Here is a 21,228-nt window from a genome sequence, read left to right on the forward strand (position 1 = left end):
AGTAGCATTCAACAGAAGCCTTTCTTATGTGGACACACACACAAGCCATTCTCTCTCCTTTCTGAATGTTTTTAAATTAATAAACACCAGAAAGTACGCTGTAATAAATATGGCTTATTTCTGTTTTTAGTAATACATTTAGAACAATATGTTCTCACACAAATACTCACACCTCAAACTCGACAAGGAATGGGTAGTAGAGGAATTTAAATTAAAAGAATTTACTAGCAGGAGCTCTGTAACATTCCTCCCAATATACACTTAAACATCCTAGTGTTTGTTTTCCTGGCACTTTATTCTTCCAGATCTTCTGTTTGCAAGCTATACCCATTTAGATTTTCTTACTTGCTTTTGAATTCACACGGATCCTTTGAATAGACACTTGACATGTAACCCCTATGTAATAAAGCACCTCTAAATTTAGCCCTGAGATTTTAGTTTGTGCCTTAAATGTATGCCATGATGTTTGATAATTTTCCTCTTTAAAGAATTACAGACGTTTAAAAGTAATTTAAACTATAAACTGTTTTAAAAATGCATGAATTTAAGAAGCAAAGAAAAAAAGTTGAAACTCTTGTATAACATGGCTGCTTTTGTTCTTGAAATTACTGAGCCAGACTGCCATCTATTGGAAAATAAACACTTCTAAAATTATATTTTTTTGAAAACTGAAAGTACTATACGCTACTGTAAAACTGATTTGCAAGCAATCATACGTAAGACAGCTTAATTTTAAAATTATATGAAATAATTTACATGAGAGCACATCATACACGTGTTGAAACAAAGCCAAATTTGCAATATCAAGCACAGAAAATAATGAATTTTCTGGTGTGGCTTTAACTTTCTTTAGCTCATTATTTGTAATGAGCTCTTCAAGTAAATCATCAGGGTAACGTATTCACATCTGACTTGGTACTACTCATCAAACAAGCGTTCCAAGTATTTACCTCCTGTTCTCACTCAGGAAGCTAACAGTCCACACACCGTTCTAGAATCCTAAATTTTGTCCAGTTTCCCTTCCAACTTCTGGAGTGGAATTTTGCACTTTATCTCATCGGTTCCTATTTAAAATTATATAATGGCATTTAGTATTATTCTCCTTACTTTCACTTACATTGCATTCTCTTCCTCTCAGGTTCAATTAATCTAATTTGCAAGATTCTGCCTTCAATTTTGCTATTGAATTTTCCTATGTCCTGGGGAAAGTTAAGTCAACAGAAAGGAAACTAAACCATTTTTTCTTCCTCTAGGAAGCTCCTTTTCAGTTTCACCTGATCTCTGAGATGTGCAAACTCTACTTTGACTTTAAGACTCTGAAAACATTAACCTCTTGTATTGTTAAATGCCTTATGTCACAAGTCAGACATCAGGTCAACAGAGGCACATAAAGTAATAAAACATGTAATGTTTTCCATGCAAAATTTGTTGAAAAGGTTGTCCTGAAGACTCAAGCCCTCTGGTCCAAACATATCAGAAAAACTTGCTGAGTGGCTGGATGACTAATTGTCGAACTGCTCAGCAAACGGACAACCAGATTTAATTTTGTTCTTAACCAAAAAAAGTTCTAACCCATAACTTCTTCAAAAGAAAATGTAGCATTCTGTAAATGAGCTGAAAACACTGAGCAAAAAACAATGCAAGACATCTAAGGTAAAAAAAGGAATAGATTTTACTAGTGGATAAGAAGTCTTAAGCTACTCAGGACCACATCGGTATTTTTCCAGCAGCTGTAAAATACACAAAGAATCCTGGAGGGAATCATGTGGGAGACTACAAATGTGACATTAAAACTCACTCTTATGCCATAGAGAGAAATGAACTTCACTTTTCCACTTTCCAGATGAAACTTTTTGTAGTCTAGTTACCGCATTAGAAGGCAGACCACATCACTACTACTATTATGCAAAACAAAGAGTTTTGCTCTTTGAAATATCAGAGGTTGACACTGATTCAGGACAGAATTCCAAGCTGTGAATATTAGATAGACAAACATTCCTTTCTTAAGTTCTGAATCAACCTAAATCTTCAGTCCCAAAGAAGATTTATCCCTCTTCAAAATTTTCAGTTGTTTATAAAAGCTAACAAATGCACTCAGCTTCCTAATACTTTCTCCTTACTGTGTCCATTATAGGGTAGTCTCAGAAGGTGCTTCCTTGATCCAACTGATCAGATCTTGACCCACAATCCCTCCTATTTCTCTGAAAAATAGCAGGATGCAAGGGCAGGAAGAAAAATGTCTCCTACCAGCCAGTTCCTTTGAAGAATCTCCCAAAGGTCACAAAGTCTCATGGCTCGGATTTTGCAGAGGTTCAGAATACTGGATTATAGCAGTTCAAAAGTATGCATCAGTCATCATCTCTAGAACCAACATTTGTCCAGAAAATATCACCTAAAATATTACCAGTGGAGATCTGAATTCTGCACTTGCTCAGAGCTAACACTGCCACAATCAACAACACATCAGAAGAAGAGGGGGAGAGAGGGGTAGAGTTGCTGATTACAAGCTGAAGCAAGTGCTCATTTGTAGAGGTTCACCTGGTGCAGTTCTTACACCTGTGCTGGAACTGGTAAAGAGAAGGACAGCACACTTAGTCCTGCAGGCAGAAGGAGTCTGTACTCCAGTGCTACTGTGCTGTTACTGCTTCCAAAGAGTCCTGGAGTATGCAGCAGCAAGTTAAATAGATGTGGACAGAGAGCCATGCAGTGGTTTGGGTTGGAAGGGACCATTAAGATCATCTAGCTCCAGCTCCCATGATATAGGCTGGGATACCTCCCTCTAGACCAGGTTACTCAAAGTCCCATCCAGCCTGGCCTTGAATGCTTCCAGGGAAGGGCGATTCACAACCTCCCTTGGCAGCCTGTTCCAGCGTGTCACCAGCCTCACAGTAAAGAATTTCTTCCTAGTATCTAATTTAAATCTACCTCTTCTGGTTTAAAGTCACGTTCTCTCACCTTGTCACTACACGCCCCTATAAAAAGTCTGCTTCCAGCTTTCCTGTAAGCCCCTCTCATGTACTGGAAGGCTACTAGAATGGTCTGCCAGAGTCTTCTCTTTTCCAGGTTGAAAAGTCCCAGCTCTCTCAGCCTGCTCCTGCAGGGGAGGTGCTCCAGCCCTCTGATCAATCTTGTGGTCCGACTCTGGACTCACATGGGCTCAATGTCCTTTTTCTGTTGGGGCCCCCAGAAGTGACACAGAACTCCAGATGGGATCTCATGAGAGCACAGTAGAGGAGCAGAATTACCTCCCTTGACCTGCTGCTCATGCTTGTCTTGATGCAACTTAGGATATGGTTGGTGTTTTGGGCTGCAAGTGCACATGCCAGCTCATGTTGAGTCTTTCATCAACAGACATCCCTAAATCTTTCTCCTGTAGTCCCAAATCTTTCTTCTACACCTCCAAATACTTCTGCACCCTCAAATCCTTTTCCTAATACAGGTAATAGAGGAGAAGTCCTCTCAGAGGTTCAAGTAATCTAATTTGCAAGATCCTGCCCTTCAATTTCCTATTCAATTTTTCTGTTCTCCCTATTATCTCCTGATAGAGATAACAGAGGAGAACCCACTAACTCTCTAGATTATTTACAGAAGCTTCCCAGCAAGAAGAAAAAAACAAAGAAAGAAAAAAAGTTGCAAGAATCTCTCTCATATTTATCCTGAAATCCATTTCTGCCTCTCTGTATCCATATTTCTTCCCACCTATCTCTTTCTCTCTGTATATTCATGCTCTTATACATACATAGTCATGTAGGTTTCTTCAGTCATCATCATTCACTCTTCTTCTGCCAATGCCTGGATGGCTCCTTACTGAGCCTGTGGGTCTTAATCTAAAAAGTAGCACTTCCCCCAAAATAAAAGACCATATTTCAAAACTGAGAATTTTGGCTACGTAGAAGACAGACAGAAACTGAACGGACTTAGTAACAGTAAAATACTTTTCTATAATGAAGATCTTTTTAGATCAAACAGCAAAATCTCACATCACAATACAGTTCCTTCCATGCATAGGCCTGTGCAGTTAGGTCCACTCAAAGGAAAAACATGCTCTGCTCTGAATGGTCACTTGATGACAAAAGTGTGTATCATCGCCTTCATTCTAGTTTTCATTGAAAGAAAAACTTGTTGCACTAGTGGGAAAGAGTGATGACATGCTTTAGCCAGTTCCCATTTTCAAAGATTTGCTTTCAAATCTTTGAATAAATAATCACATGAAATGTCAGCAAATGTACTTTCCTAATTTACCTGCTATAGATAAATTACAGATTTACTGGTTGAATATTCACATTCTATTTCATTTAGGTCTGTAAAACTTTCAGTTTGAATAGACAGAATTATATGAGTTACAATTTCTGCAAACAGCAACAGAGAAAACTTAAATAGCAGTTTGCATCTAAATACAGAGGGACACTTGAAAGACATATAGAAATGCTTAAATGACTCCAGTACCTTGTTTAGACTGACTTCAATATGGATTATGTATCTAATTGCTCAAACATAAAAGGGCTTTACAAAAGTAGCTACTGCATTTTGGGGCAGCTACTCATTCCTGTAAACCTAATTCTGTCTCCATATATGGTAAGGATTTCTCTAGCACATAAAATGTCTTAACTTGTTATGCTTCTCATCACGTATTAGAGCATAATCGTTCTTAATTTATGAAGAAAGAAAATGAAATTTAGCATTTAACATTTTACCTCTGTTGTGTGTATTATTATTTTACTTAGTGAGGAAAATAATTAAATTAAAAGGAAAAATAATAATAAAAGTGCTTTTTTATCCTGTAATGAAAAAAAAAAAAAAAAAAAAAAAAAGCATTGTACAGCACTTTATTTACAGGAATAATATTAATGAAGTTATATTTTCAACTATAGGTAGAAATCACTGAAGTGCCACAACCACAACAATTTTCAGTATTAGACAGTCTTTCAGAACATTAACTGCTAGGAAAGCTACATGGTAATAACATTTGTAGGAATTGTAACTGAAAATGTTTAGCTTCTTATTTTGAGGGGTAATTCTGATCAAATTCTGCAAGCATTTAGTCTCAGATACAGCTCTGAGTATTATCAAGTTCAATGCATTTCTCAAAAACCCCCTCTTTGCACTCCCCAACTTCAAAAGTAAATTTAGCCTGAACTTTTGATCACACTTGTAGTGATAACCATCAAAAGCTATTCTTAGTTCTAGGAGGCAGTATCTTTATAAAATTAGAGGAACACTAAATCCTAAGTCTGTAACGAGTGTGTCCTATTCTTTTTTTACTGTCATATTATTAGACATATCATATTCTTGCACTACTTCTTTCCTGAATGTGATGTAAATAAAGCAAATATAGAATCCTAAATTATCTAGGTTGGAAAAAACCTTTGAGATCATCAAGTCCAACCATCAGCATACCTAGCAAAGTCCCACTCCTAAACCAAGTCCCTAAGTGCTACATCCACACTTCTCTTAAATACTTCAGGGAAGGAGATGGCACCAATTAACCACCCTCTCCATGAAGAAATTTATCCTAATACCCAAACTAAGACCACTCTGGCACTACTTAAGATCATTATGCCAGAATACCCCCAGAAGGAGATGTCCTGATGGCCCTAGATGGCAGGAGAAAGCTATAATTGGGCAGCAATTCCCTTGAATTTGGATCCATTGGTACAAAATAGAACAACTATTACTGAATATATCATCTTTGTATCTCATCTTACTTACTACATTAAGCTTGGTTTGGATTCCACTGGTCATAAGTTCTTCCTCTGATATTTTACTAAAATTGTCCAGAAAATGGTCTGATATTGTATGAGACAGATCTTCAAAAGAGTATTCCTTTTCTTGGCACAATTTGATTTCATCTAAGAGCTTTGATAATTCTCCAGTCACAGCTTCACCTTTAAAAACAGACACACCATTAGTCAATACTTAGAATATTAGAGGTCATTTATGATTAAAATGGAATGCAGGTTATGTACATTTTTACTTAGTATTTCTTACATTCCGTGCCTTAACATCTAAACAGTGATCTTCACACACAATTCTATCCTCAAAAATAGTGGCATCTCATTCCAGGATGGGAATCACTCGAGGTAATCTACTTATTTTTCCTTTCCTTTATAGCTTGTATTTAGTTAGGATGAAATTCAACATGTACTTACCCTTTCTCTGTTTTCCAACAGAGTTGCTGAATAAAACCAGCAGCTATCCAAGAATATAAGATTTAACCAGAAAAGGAAAGTTTCTACAAACATACAAAGCTACCATTCCATACACTGCACAGGATTCATATTTGCTAGTCTGAACAAGTAAGACATTGCATAGTCTCCATAAACTCTAAATTGATTAGGACTAAGTTCCAGAGAATAAACATCTGTCCCTGCAAAAAGCTATGTTTTATAAACAATCCTTGGTCTCTTTCTCAGAGTCCAACTTTTTGGAATCATGGAGGGAATGTGTTGGGCAAAATCCACAACTTTGAAACATTCCTCCCTATATCAACCTATCAGAAATCCATGTTTAGTGCATTCTTTATTGTATTTCATGAATTCTCCTTCATCTTCAGTTAATCAGTTTACCAAAAGAGTAACACAATGGGCTTTTAGTAGCTATACTAACTGAGGGCCTCTACTTGAAAGATAGGAAGTAGTAATAAGTGTTAGAATCACAACTGTGTTAGTTTGGGATCATCTACTGCATATGTGTTACACAGTTACCTTTAATAATAGCAATGAAGAAGCGAATGAAAGCCAAGTTTATTCTTGAAGCAAGTAAGAGACTCTTTCTCTTGACTAGGTTCCAAGAGTCATACTGTTGGAAACTACAGTCCTCCTACTCAATAAAATACAGAGATAATTTCATTCCACACTACCCTTTGGTGGAGGAAAAAAAAAAAAAAAAAAAAAAAAAAAGTAACTAAAGAAAACCCAGGTAAGATTCTTTCTATTTTGTCTAGAGCTCTTTTTGTACCATTCTTTCTAGTTTTTTGGGTTTTTTTTTTTCATTGTTTGTTATGCTAGGTAGACACAAAAGACACAGTTCATTATATTTTTAAAAATTACAACTGTGACTCCAATTTTTAGATCCAAGAACATAAGCTGTTAATTAAAAGCATCTAATTGCCTTTTAATAGTTAAGTATAAGAAACATCTTAATAAATAGTTGTTACATTTTGTTATGTTTGCACTAAACTTGAAATTGAATCAAAGCTGCAATTAGCTCTATTTATATTTAGCTTTATAATTAAAAAAAAAAAAAGAATTTATTGCAGATTAATACCAGAACAAGTAAAAATTGGAAGTAAAAGACTTGACTATTAAGAACTATTTTAAAGAACATCCTGGAATACCATAATGAAAACACAGGACTACTGTTTGCTACAGATTTATGTTCTCTAAGTGCAAATATCTCATATTCTTCCACATATGTCCTTCAGTATTTCTTGCTAGGCAAGAATTAGTTGTGTGTGGTAAGACAAGAACTGCAAATGTGATAACTGACCTGTCTGTAAGCATACACTAACTGGCTATCTGATTGCTGCCAGAAAGTATACATAAAAGATTATTTTTGCTTAACTTTCTTTCAGAGCAGGCCTAAGAAACGTCTCTCTCCTCTATCTAGCTATCTATTTTCATGACAGTCACAATAAGGTAATTGATACAGCTATCCATCTTTCAAATTTGGTTTAAATTATTTGAAATTAGATTATTAGAAAATGACAGACAGATGGGAAGTACAATCACATACAATTTCTTTCCTTTAAAATCAGATTACACAACAGACAAGGAAAAACAAAGTAGCATGTTTATGTGTAGTGTTTATATCTTGAAAGCAGAAGAACAATGTGTTTTAAAAATGTTTACTACCTAAATTAATGATGGATTTTTCTATGACACGGGGAAGCTGACTTCATGAATGATTTTACTAAATTCAAAGGAACTATTTATATTCATATGTTATATGTTTGTCAAACACCCCAATGGGAAACATGACTAGAACTGGAGTATTTGTTTACTGTCACCATGAAGATTATAATCTGGTTTGCAGCAATAAGCTTAATTTTCTCATGAATTAAACTGCCCTAGAAAAGGGGTGAAAGAGACTCAAAAAAAAAAAAAAAAAAAATCATCAAAAAAAACAAAGAAGACAGGCAGTTATTTGCCAGTAGTTAATTATATGTACTTTGGATGACTATAGAAGCCAGTAATCAGGTTTGGTTTTAGAATTAGGATTGGTTTTCATGAAGAGCAGCATTACAACATGCTCAAGAAATGTCCTTCCTATGACACTTTGGTGCATAAAAATGTAGGTAAGAGCATAAGATCAAACCACGTACACATAACAGTGACAGTCATGGTACATGAAAGGTATGTTAGAAGATTTATCTGCAGGAAGAATGGGAGAATGGTACACAAATGATTCTTCAAAGAGTCAAATGTAACACAACCAGAAAAGGTACTCACTGGCTGAGACAAAATAAATTCTCTCCTATCTTAAGCACCTACGGAGTATTGTGGCATATTTATTAATCTTCTGTTTTACTTAGGAAATGCATTATGTTATAGAAAAATATTTAAGATCAAACAATGTAACAGACTGTAACCAATCTATGACTTGTCATTTTTGCGAACAGTTCTTTACTTTCTTTTATGGTATACATTACAGTGTATGCAGTCAAGCTAGGTAGTTAATAATGGAAGAAAAGCTTTTCAATAATAGTCTTTCTTTATCTCTCTTTTTCATTTCATATCTTCATACAAACATGTTAGTGATATAACTTTACTATTAAAGACAATTCAATACAGCTTCTGTATTCACAGAGTACATGTATTTACTTTTAGCCTTTGGAGATGGAGGAACTTCTGGAGACAAAATGCAAGACTGATGTTCTGCACCTTCCAGTGGGCGTTCCTCTGAAACACTTGCATTTCCTGTTTCCATATATTCTGCAATTTAAAGATATAAATACATATAAACTCCAGAATGAAGAAGGTTGATTCTAATAAAAAGTATATTTCCTACTTCCTTTTTTTATGAAACCTCTTCCAGTTTTGCATATTAAAATCTTATAAATACTCATAAACACTGCGGCAAGGCAATCATTTATTGAAAATATTATAAAACATTATAATGGCCAGTTACCTCCTCTAATCTACTGAAACTGTTCGAGGAATCTGACTGCGAGAGTAATGAGTTGTAAGTATCACTATGATTTTTCCTATCTCCTTGAAATATCCATATTGCTTTTCCATTACATTAGTACTGTTGAAAGAATTTTCTTTTGTTTTAAATCTGTTAAGAATATTTAGTCAAAGAATCATAGAATGGCTTAGGTTGTAGAGGACCTTTAAGATCATCTAGTTCCATTCCTCTGCAATAGGCAGGGTTGCCACAAATTAGATCAGGCTTCCCAGGGCCCCATCAAACCCACCCTTGAGTGCCACCAGAGATGGGGCACCCACAACCTCTCTAAGCAACCTATTCCAGCACCTCACTGCCCTCTGAGTGAAAAATCTGTTTCTAACAGCTAACCTAAATTTCCCCTCTCTTAGTTTAAAGCCATCCTCTCTTGTCCTATCAGTATCAGACAGTGTAAAATATCAGTTCTCCTCCTGCATGTAAAGTCCCTTCAAGTACTGGAAGACCACAATGAGGTCTCTCCAGAACCTTCTCTTCTCCATGCTGAACAATATCAGCTCCCTCAACCTTTCTTCAAAGGAGAGGTTCTCCAGCCCTGTGATCATCTTAGTGGTCCTCCTCTGGACCTCATCCAACAGCTCTGCATTTTTTTGTGCTGGGGGACCCAGACCTGGGTGCAGTAGTCCAGATGGGGCCTTGCAAGGGCAGTGTATAGGGGTCACTAAGCTTCCTCTCACTGCTGGCCACCCCTCTTTTGATGCAGCCTGGGATACAGTTGATCTTCCAGGCTCTAGTCAAGATATTCAAGTTAGCAATAAGTAGAAATACTGATACTGAGAAGATAAAATATTCTGCTTGCAGAACAGAGACTAAGTACTTGAGAAAAAAGGCACTTTCAAAAATTTAGATATAATTAATAGGTTAAAAAAATCCATTCTAAAATTTTTCTCTCTTTTATTTTTTAAAATTTGCTTTTTCCCAACTTCATGAGCATGTTTATAAAAACAGACATGTGAAATAATGAATGAGATAAACTTCAAATTTGCTATTAATTTTGTACAAATATTCATTATTTTCACCTGGATTAGTACATGCTCAATAAAACTCTAAGACTTAAATGAACGTTATTGCAGAATAGATATTAAATAATTAATGAGAAACTAATTTACGCCATAGTGTTTTTTTTGTTTTGTTTTGTTTTGTTTTTTCCAGCAGAATGACTGGTTCCCAGTTCAGGCAGCTATTTTGCATCTCCACTTTCTTGATTTCCTGTAGTACTTAATTTCTTATCCAAATAGTAAGCACAGCAGTGAACTACAATAACCACATTCATTCGTACCACACTGGATGAGTAAAGTGTTTCTGGGAACTGAAAACTTCCCTGATTTAATTTTTGCAGTCTACAACTTGTTTACTTGTTTAGCTAGTTTTATTTCTGTTTAAATAACAAATCCGATAACCCAAATACAAACTGTGATGAAATCGACATCTTAGAAAATGAAATTGGAAATGGCAGAGAACAGCATGCAGTTTTAGAATACTTTGCAGCTTGTTATTTCTTAAGATTATGATATGAAAATGTAATATAGTAAGTCAGATGGTTTGCAATGGTCCACTGGAGAAGCTGTCATAAATTTCTCCATATGAAAACATGCGGGTTTTTTTTTAGTTTAATACTTAAAGGAAAGAAGCAAAGATAATTCTTAAGTAAGGCACCATGTGAAAACCGTAGAATCATAGAATCACCAAGGTTGGAAAAGACCTCCAAGGTCATACAGTTCGACCATCTGTCTTTCACCAATATTTTTCACTAATCCATGTTCCTCAGTAAAACATCTAAATGTTTTTTGAACACAACCAGGGTCAGTGACTCCACCACCCCCCTGGGCAGCCTGCTCCAGCGCCTGACCACTCTCTTGGAGAATAATTTTTTCTAATGTCTAAACTGAATCTGCCCTGGCACATGAGGCCATTCCCTTTAGTCCTATTGCTAGTTACATGGGAGAAGAGGCCAACTCCCACCTCCCCACCCCACCACAACCTTCCTTCAGGCAGTTGTAGAGAGCAATAAGTCATCCCTGAGCCTCCTCTTCTCCAGACTAAAAAGTCCCAGTTCCCTCAACCACTTGTTCTCCAGACCCCTCACCAGCTTTGTGCCCTTCTCAGAACATTATTCAGGGCCTCAATGTCTTGTAGCGAGGGACTCCAAAAACACGATACTCAAGATGTGGCCTCATCAGTGCTGAGTACAGAGGGATGACCACTTCCCTGCTCCTGCTGGCAACACGATTTCTGATACAAGCCAGGATGCCATTGGCCTTCTTGGCCACATGGACATGCTGCTGGCTCATGTTCAGCCATGTGTCAACCAATAACCCCAAGTCTGTGTCCTCTACGCAATCTTTCAGCTACTCTGCCCCAAGCCTGCAGCGTTGCCTGGGGTTGTTGAGGCCAAAGTGCAGGACCTGGCACTTGGTCTTGTTGAACTTCATCTCATTGGCCTCAGCCCAGCTATCCAGCCTGTCCAGATCCCTCTGTAGTGCTTTCCTACCCCCAGGCAGATAGACGCTTCCAGCAACTTGGTGTTATCTGCAGACTCATTCAATCCTCTCATTCATGTCATCAATAAAGATACTGAGCAGGACAGGCCCCAGTACTGACCTCTAGGCAACATCACTCATGACCATTGACCACCACTATCTGGGCCCAGCCCTCTTTACCTAGCAGAGTATACCTATCCAAGCCATGGGCTGCCAGCTTCTCCAGAATACTGTGGGAGACAGTGTAAAATGTTTGCTGCAAGCAGCAGCAAGACAAAATACTCCGGAATTTTTTCAGCTCTACTAGCTACAATATTTGCTGAGATATTGTGTGATATGGAGGAGAAATAAAAGAAAATCAAGATCAAAAGAAAAAGGAAAAATAAGAATTCATGCTTGAAAATATATACTGGATAATTTTGCAGCTGTCCGAAAGCAAACATAAAATAAGTGGCAGCGTTCAAATTATTGGATCAATAATTAAATTATTAAGAATGGAAACGCAGGTAAGATTGTGAAGAACATTAATCTTGGTATCATTTTGATATCCATATAAGTCTTGGGAAACCTCTTAAAAAGGCTCAGCACACAATGTGCTGGAGAGGTTTAGAACAGCCCAACAGAAAGTGCCATCTTGGTAAAATACATGGTGCAACACTTACAGCTTCAGGCTTCTGCGGTACTTGTACGTTAACTTTATGCTTTTGAAAATTCTACTGTATATAAGCAAAAACAATAAAGTGATGGATTCGGTTGTGAGAAGCTCATAGACTAGGTAAATGAGAACTTATTCATGTTATCAAAGGAACAGACACAAACCAAGTGATCTATTTTAGGAGCCAAATAAAATCTACTCAAAAGCAGTGGATGCTTTCACCCACAACAAAATTCTGTTCACCTGCAGCTGGCTAGAAACTCATCTTCTATGCCTTTCCAAACTTAATGAAAAAGATGAAGTTGTCAACCATCATCTGTGCTCTGATTACAGTGTAGCTTAGAGACTTCTCTGGATTCACTCTCCTCAAAACAGAAAGACAAGCTTAGTCAATTAGATTAGCTTATGACCAGAACAGTTTCCACAGCTGTAGTCTGAAAGAGTTTACAGAAGAGAGTTCTGCAACAGGGGAAGGTGAAGTCTGCTCAGGACGCGATCTGTCAGAATCATAATGCTTCTCCAGCTTTCCGTGTCATATCATCATGTTCCACATTTCACAGCAAGTGGACATGACTAGCACAGAGTGAGGGAAGCATATGTCAATACATGCACTTCAGAGATGGCTCTTCACCAAATTGTTTTGGGAAGAATGGAGTATTTTACATCTGTTGACTCAAACTGTTCAGTGTGGAAAAACAGTTCAGTGAGGATTAATCCAAAGAATGTGAAAATCTGAAAATGTTCCAGAAGGGTTCCTCACTTCTGTAACGTGTGCTAGGCCAAAGTCAAGGAGAAGGGAAGGCATTAAGATGTAGGCAGACACACGCATCTGTCTTGCAGAGGAGCCCCCAGGAATATCAGCCATAACAGAGGATGGCCCAGCTCAGCTGAAGTTGTTGCTGAAAATCCAGGGGCAGTGAAAGCTTTGGCTCAGGTCAACCTGCTCTTAATTTCAGGTCCTCCATGTTCTCATTCCTTAGTGAGGTCAGGATTTTTGCTTAATTTATAAGCTCTGGCTTTTAGAGAGAGAACTTAGACCTTTACTTCTATTTTGTATTATTATTGTTAATACTTAGTATAAGCTCCTTTGACTTTTATTTTGATAGGCAATGTAAGCAAAGCAAAGAGTTAGAAACACCTGGAGTTCCTCTCTAGAGTGACTTCCCCTCAAAGAAAAGGAAAAAAGCCAAATTTGACTAACATAAAAATATGAACACTCACCTTTCCAAATAGAAGAATCTCCAATAACTAGACCAGGTGAATAAAGCAGGCCCACCGACACACACCCCCAGCATGGCCTGTGTCCCTGAAGAACAACCTAATTTCTCTGTGCCCTCCTGCACAGCCATCATCTCACAACACCCTCTGGATATCTCAGGCTTGGCTCCCTGCACCCCCAACACCTGGCTGAGCTCCCTCAGCTCCACCACATCCTATCTCAGCTCTCTAGAAGCAGCTCCCGAAGTACCTCAACCATTCCCCTGAGAAGGACCAAACCCCAGCCAACCAGAGGCCTCAGGACCCAATGCCTCCTACTCACAGCAGCAGTGGTTACATGAAACCAACTGCTAACTGCTACCTTCACATCTAGTAAGGCAGCAGGCATGAGCTAAGGACAAGGCTGGACTGCTCTAGTCTCCTGCATTTCAGAGCAAAATTCTGAATGACTGAATTTTAACATGATGCCAGAAGAAAAAGAAAATCTAGATGTTTTGGTGTGGGCGCATAAGGAAACATGCTCAGGGATGATAAAAAAAAAGCACTGGAGCTGTGATTCTGAGATAGGTGAGGAAGGTGGTAAATAGTGGATTAATTAATTAACAAACATGGTTTATTAAAGTGCTATACAGTACTTTATAAAGGGAGTTGATGAATACCCAGGAAAAAAAAACAAAGGTGCTGGAAGTGCTGGGGAATTGATATCCCAGTTCTTTTCTTCCTACAAAGATCTAATAAATCCTTGACTGGAAATGTATTTCAGGGAAGCTGCAGACTTGTACTGAAGGGAATGGAAAATCTATTTGTCCACAGAAAGACAGGAAGAGTGAGAGAGAGAACAGACTAAAGCCCTGTGATAACAACATTGCAGCTATGTATGCAGGGGGGAGAAAATAGAATCCTGGTTCTGTTTCCATTCCAGTAGCTGCTTATGTATTTTCCACTTATTAATAATTGGGTAATATGTACAAACTATGTTAGTTTCTTAAGCACCATCAGTAGAAGAGATAGGAAGTGGCTTTCTACTACATCTCCTTCCATACTGCCTATACTGCAGAGCTTACTGTGTCTTTCTGGTGTTCCCATCATTTCTCATCTGTACAACTATCTACCATCTCTTTTTCTTTTTTTTTTCTTTTTTTTTTTTTTTTCCATAATAGCAAGAATTCTGTTTCCAGAAATAGTAAAAGAGCGAGATTCTAACAGAAAACACATTGGGCTGGGGAAAAAGGGTTGAAAGATGGTGTAGTGTGCACCTGCGTCACGTTCACATGTGCTGAAACTAAAACACAGCTGGTCGGTTTAATTTTAGGCCTACTAGCCTTGGCAACATCCCTTTCATCTTCATTGGCTAATTATAAAGCCCTAAGTGCCAATACTGTTAACTGCTTCAGCACTGAATGCTGTTGTTTCATTACATCCAAGAAATGAATGTGCTAATTCTCCAATCTTTGAGCATATAATGTCAAAGCAGCTAATTCTTCATTACCATGTAAAATATCTATACTGTAGTAAGTATTTTTAACTAAGCTCAATTCAGTTCAGACCTGAGCCAGACACAGAAAATGATGAAACATATATGAAAGACATAGAATTAAAACTTGAACTGTCATTCTAACCTGTCTGTAATTAACAGGCAATTAAAAAAAAATTCAGGTGGGGTATAGTTTAGTTATTTGGTTTTGGGTTGCTCTTGAAAAGGGTTTCATTATTTATTTGCCATCTATTAAATAATAAAACAAACTTGCCAGGAAAATGGAAGGCTATTCAAGCACCATTTTTTCTTCTTCTGTGGGAACTTCAATTACTGTTTTCTCAGGATGGTTGAACAGATTTAATATTGCCACTTCCACAAACTGCTTCCATGGATGTAAATTAATTTCTTCTTTCAGAGAACTTCTTTCCATTCAAAGAAATTTCTCATCAATTTCCTTAAAACTAATAATTCTCCCTGAAAACTTTTCTTACAATTTTGCTACACCTCTATATATAGCACTGAACACTATCTATCAATCTCACCAGTAATAGTGGTCACATTACTTCCTGGTTTGTTTCATCAGTCTGGATATATGCATCTTGCAGCCTTTGAATTAAATTTTGAAAGCTAATATCTTGTAGCAGGAGCATATATTATGCTCTATATTAATACTATAAACTGTACAGTGGCACTTCAAGACTTAACTCGGATTTCTAGGTTTCATAACAATACCAAGGGGAAAATGGTAGAAATTAGTAAAAATGCCAGAAGATAAAATCTTATTCTAACCTGGCAACAAAGAAAGAATAAATTCAATACATTGTGTTGACATAGAATCATGTAGTACATACAGAAAATAAAATAGGAAGAAACAAAATTCAGCAAGTAATCGTCTGACACCATTCGTTTCATCTCTTTTTCCTTTTAGTCTACATGAGGGACACATGTAAACTTGCCTAGATAATCATTGGAACACAGGAGGTTTAGCAGGAATGTATTTGGAAGCCCCTACCCTACAGCATTTGCCCTTTCTTTGCATGGAATTCATTACCCACTGAAGTTGAACTCAATTACAGTACATTAAGGTTTCTCAAATTCCCAGAGCTTTACTGATTTTTTCACCTACAGTGAAATAAATGCCCACATTTCAATGAAAAATATACTCAACAAGCTTTTTAGAGACAGGGTAGATCTGCTGTATTATCATCAGTGCTAGTACTGAATCCTGACATTCTTGTTCTTGATTTTTCAACTTCATCTCCAAGTTCAAACTTTATCTCAGATGGTTAAAGGTTTAGTAAACCCTTTGCTGATGAAAAAGAATCTCAGTAAGCTCCACAAAAGAGTACTGAAGGGACTTGTCCAGTTTTCTCAAGTTTCAAAATGGCATTTGGATAAACATTTTTCATCCTTGAACATCGCTTCTGACTATAAGGCAGACCAAGCAAAAATAAACAGCTGTTTGTTATAAGTCATACTACTACAAGCTCAAAGTATTAGCAGTCTTCTTCATATTTGCAAGGCACATGTGAAAAAGATATTATGTCAAAGCACAAAGAAGCTTTCAAATTGATAGATTTCTTCTTTTTGTGATAAAAACTAGGAGCAGGTACTGACCTACAAAAATGACAAAAACTTGAGATAGGCTTGGGTGTGGGAATTACTATTTGACACAGAGCAAGGAAGGGGACTTTGCAGAAATCGTTGATTGGTGGGGTTGAGACTATCAAACTCTATCAAATTTAGAGCTCTCTTCTGCTGGTTCCTCTCCACTTTTTGATGAACAATTCTGCCATTTCCCTGGGACAAAACTAACTCTGGGACCTACATCATATAAGAGGCAGGTTCATTAGAGCAAATAGATGTATTTATGTAATTACAACACTGGTTTATATTATTTTAAATATTGTTACACAAATGTAATAAACTATATATGTCACTCTGAATGCAATCCCTCCTATTTATTTCCAGGGAAACTAGAACGCATACAAAGAGAACAGTAACACTATTTGATAGAACAAATTCTCAGCTACAAAACACTACTTTTGAACAGTCACCACCATTAGCTGTGCATTTTCACCAGCAATGAGTAAGAGCCTGCATGTCACACTACTAAAAATCTGCACCAGCAAAGATGACCAGCAGTTCCACAGTTGTTCTGATGGTGTTGCTGTAACACACCACCCACCAGCTCATTGTGGTCATATCCACTATTTGGTCTCCATAAACATTCAGCAAACATAGATGATGTCAGTGGGTGCCATTTCTTCTGCGTGGAGGAATTCAGTGACACACCTTTGCTTCACACCCACTTCCACATCAGATGCCATTCTGTCAGACTGCCCCTCTGTTGCCATCTGTCACACAGCAACAAAATGTAATGGCATGCTGGTGGGAAGGTTAAACTTCTACTCCACACCACCAGCATCCACCTCTGACGTCATGGGCTGACATAATAAAATGGGAGGCATTACTTTTGGAGCAGCCCTTGCATATTATTGGTTAATAAACTGAATCAGATCAACTTACACTCTACTGTAAACAAGGAATAAGGAAGAGAACTGTATAGCTGGAAGTACTTAAGGAGGAAAAGAAAATGGGACAAAAGGAAAAAGAAAATAGGAAGGAGGGAAAGGACTTAGACAACCCTTTTCAGTAACAGTGACCTCTAAATTCAGTTCATCTATAGCATGAATCAGTACCTTAAGAGAATATCTCCTCCCCACCTTGCAAAATTTTAATTATACTTGTGGAAACTTTCTTTTGTCACCATCTCCCTCACTGGAAAAGTTTGTTGAAGCTAGCTAGGCAGTGTGTAAAGAAATGAACATCTGAAGAAAGGATGCTGTCTGGCCACAACATCATTTTCCCTAGGAGATGTTCTTACGATATGCAGATACAAGGGAGACTGATGCATGAGCCAGTGCACTTTTAGCATCCGATTAAAACGGCTCAAAGACAAGAAGAATCAGTACAAGTGTAGATGCAGTGCTGATACCTGCCATCATCACCTTAGTCAAATACAGCTAAATAAAGACTAATCTGAAAATGAAGGTACAAATTGCATGCAAGACAAAATAGATGTGTAACATTGAATTATGTGCTAGCTCATGTTTGACTGTTAAAAATTGAGTTTCATGAGTTTTACATCATGAAACTGAAGAAAGAGAATAAACACATGCAAAAAAAAAATTGTTTCTGCCACGATGACAAGTTACTGCCTGCTTTTGTGTTGTTTTTTTTTTTTTAATTTTAAAGAAAATGAGAAAGGCGCCATAAAAGGTTTTGAAAGTTTGTCATCATTCTTCAGTTACATTTGTTATTTATGAATGAAACAAGCCTTTCAATTCTATTTTACCATCACAACTGAATAGAACTGCAGTAAAACATTATTTTCCGATGCAGAATGTACAAAAAGTAACTGCAAGTGACACACCATACTAATGTCTACTGTCAGAAAAAGGAAGGATATTCAACCACTTCGTTTCGTCTAGCTAGCAAACAAAATTTTTTTTTTTTTTTCAATTCAAAAAAGAACTCTTTTCATGTAATGAAATATTTTCAGTGTAGAAGTTGCAATATTAAGCCTTATGCCTCCGTGGTATTCTGATTTGTTTCTACAGGTGTAACTAAATATGACTTACCTTGAAGCAGAGCAGCAATTTGGAGTGATTGTTGAGATGGATGTTCTTTAAGAATATCTAAAACTGTTCTACCCAAACTGTCCTTTATGTTGGCATCAACTCCTGAAAAAGAAAATGATTTCTGGTGAAAATTTTAACCCAAAGTACATCTAAGTGTGGCATATCAGACTCAGTCATCTGACAAATCAAATGCAAGCAGTTAAACAAGTGTAGCAGATTAACAGCTGTGCTACAGTTGAAGTACAACATCCATTTCAGTTTAAAGCTTGAGTAGCCTAAAATTCGCCTGCTGACATGACATTGGTTTTATGTTTCTCTTGCTCCTGGTGATATAAAGTAAGCTTCTTAAACCAGATTTGGGAATATTTTTAACAGACTGTTACTATGAAACAGACATCCTGAAAACAATTCTTTACAAAATCAAGAAATTTTATAAAATCAATTTTATATTTTAATAAATGTTCTAAAACTAAGAATTCTTTTTTTGTTTTTCCTGCCTGGATTCTAATTCTCCCCAGTCTGCTGTAATTCACCAGGGATTTTCTACTGCATAGTATGAATGTTGGGAGAAACACAGAAATAGTTATTTGTGTTGTTTTGTAGCTCCTGAAAGGACTGAAATATCCATATGTGGTGTAAGGGCTGTATGCAAAGTAAGAACATATCCTCACAGAGTGTTAAACGAATAATTGGCTCGAATCACGAACATAAGCATCAGTATATAAGTTTGAGGCTTATCTTGGATAGGTTTCTGAGAATGTGGTGTATATGATGCTACATGAATCCTCAACTTCGTTTTGTCTTTAGGAATGTTTGCCTGATAGAGTGGTGGAGCCACCGAGCCTGGGGCTATTCAAGGAAAGGCTGGATATTGTGTTGAGGGACATGGTTTAGTGGGAGCTATTGGGAATAGGTGAACGGTTGGACTGGATGATCTTTTAGGTCTTTTCCAACCTTGGTGATTCTATGATTCTATGATTCTATAAGAAGGATGAAGGATCCTAACAAATGGAATGTGATTCTTCTCAGAAAACCATATAGAGGAAATCAGAAGCAGCAGAATTTATGAAGATATTGAGGAAGCATGAAGGGATTGATTTCTCTACTCAACAGAAAAGACTGCAGCTCTTGCTGTTTCCTGACCTGATCGAGTGTTTCCTAATTTATTTATGAGAAAGAGATATTTGTTTTCTCAATGAAAATAAAACCAAGATATTGCTGAGCTATCAAAGCTGATTTTCAGAGTCTGGAGACATCAACTTACACTTCTCCTTTGCAATAGCTATTCATAATATCTGAGTCTTCTTCGAAGCAGAATTAAAGAAAAGGAGATTGCTAGATGAAAACGGATCAGGTAGAAAGCATTGCCAGAAGGTGTTGAAGGAGTTAATAGTGAATGTTCTACACTGCTACCTTGTAAAATTATATAGTTGTAAAGGCTATAACATGTACTATTCCACGAGAGGTGTTATTTATTTGTGGTATAAGGCTTCCCATATTGCTGAGATATTCTCCATTCCTTCCTCTTTTATGTGAATTAATATAAAAAGACTGCCTTTTTGAGGGCAGGTACAGATTCGTTTTTGCCTTTTTTTTAGTTATCCAAACAGAAAAACATCTTGGAAAGACCTTTTTTTCCAAACGTAGATGTCAAATCAGATAGATATGCACTAGCTGGGATTCATTAAGGGAGCTCTGAGCATGGCATTACGTCTTTTGCATTGTATAACCTCACAAGCACTGACAATAAAAATCAGTAAGATCCCTCACTACAACAGAAGTTCATGCATCTCAGAAGAATTGTCTCTGAATATCCACATTTCATTGGTCTTCTCATTTATCTGGGAACACACTTGTTTAGATGATCGATTTAACTCAAATAAGAGTTAAAGTATACGGAATCCCCACAATGTAGTAACTGTCATCTCAGAAGGATGACATAATCAAACTTCCTTTACAGTGGTAATAGAACATGTAAGAGAGCAAAGCCAACAGGCATTTCAGGTCCAGTCAGGTACTACACTCAGTAGACTATACTACTGTATAATCTTCATGTCATGTAGGCCACTACAAGTTCCATTAAATGGAAGAAAAAAACAGAAAAGCAGCAGTGACATCTTTTATTTCCTAGCTAATCTAAATATACTTGGCTGCCTTTCAGAGTAAATTAAAAAAATTATGTAGTCATTTTATTTTCAGAACGCATTTATTCTCAGAATACAGTGGCATACACAAAGTCATGTAATGAATTTCTTAGTCTTAGTAAAAATACTGCTTTTGTTCTCCTTCTGTATATTTATCCTCTTATTCTAAAAGAACATTAACTCAATGAGAAGTCATGTGATTAGATACGTAAAGGTGCAGAAATAAAGCAGTAATTTGTATAAACAAGATTTGAGGAGGTAAACACCAGGTCAGAAATATTAGGAGTATTTGGTAAGCGTTTCCTGTAGTTAAATTTACCTGTTTCAAGTAAAATGCGTGCCACTTCCACCTTTCCAAACAGGGCTGCTTCATGTAGCGCACTCCCTTTTTCTGTCTAGAAGAACAAAAATATTTTGACAATTA

At 37.0% G+C, this 21,228-nt stretch overlaps 1 protein-coding gene across 1 annotated transcript in view; it reads right to left on the reverse strand.

The window, feature by feature from the left end:
• ANKS1B (ankyrin repeat and sterile alpha motif domain containing 1B) overlaps positions 1–21,228 on the reverse strand; it is a 405,586-nt gene that overhangs the window by 325,586 nt on the left and 58,772 nt on the right. Inside the window, exons 5-8 of the mRNA XM_042890329.1 lie at positions 21,124–21,199; positions 18,661–18,762; positions 8,823–8,933; positions 5,710–5,885 (exon numbers count right to left, since the gene is read on the reverse strand). Of these exons, the coding sequence (XP_042746263.1) occupies positions 5,710–5,885; positions 8,823–8,933; positions 18,661–18,762; positions 21,124–21,199 (465 nt within the window). The remainder of the gene's footprint in view (positions 1–5,709; positions 5,886–8,822; positions 8,934–18,660; positions 18,763–21,123; positions 21,200–21,228) is intronic.

This window comes from Lagopus leucura, unplaced genomic scaffold (assembly GCF_019238085.1).
Source record: "Lagopus leucura isolate 7727_CA_CO unplaced genomic scaffold, USGS_WTPT01 Super-Scaffold_100159, whole genome shotgun sequence".
In the NCBI taxonomy this organism is placed as follows: Eukaryota; Metazoa; Chordata; class Aves; order Galliformes; family Phasianidae; genus Lagopus; species Lagopus leucura.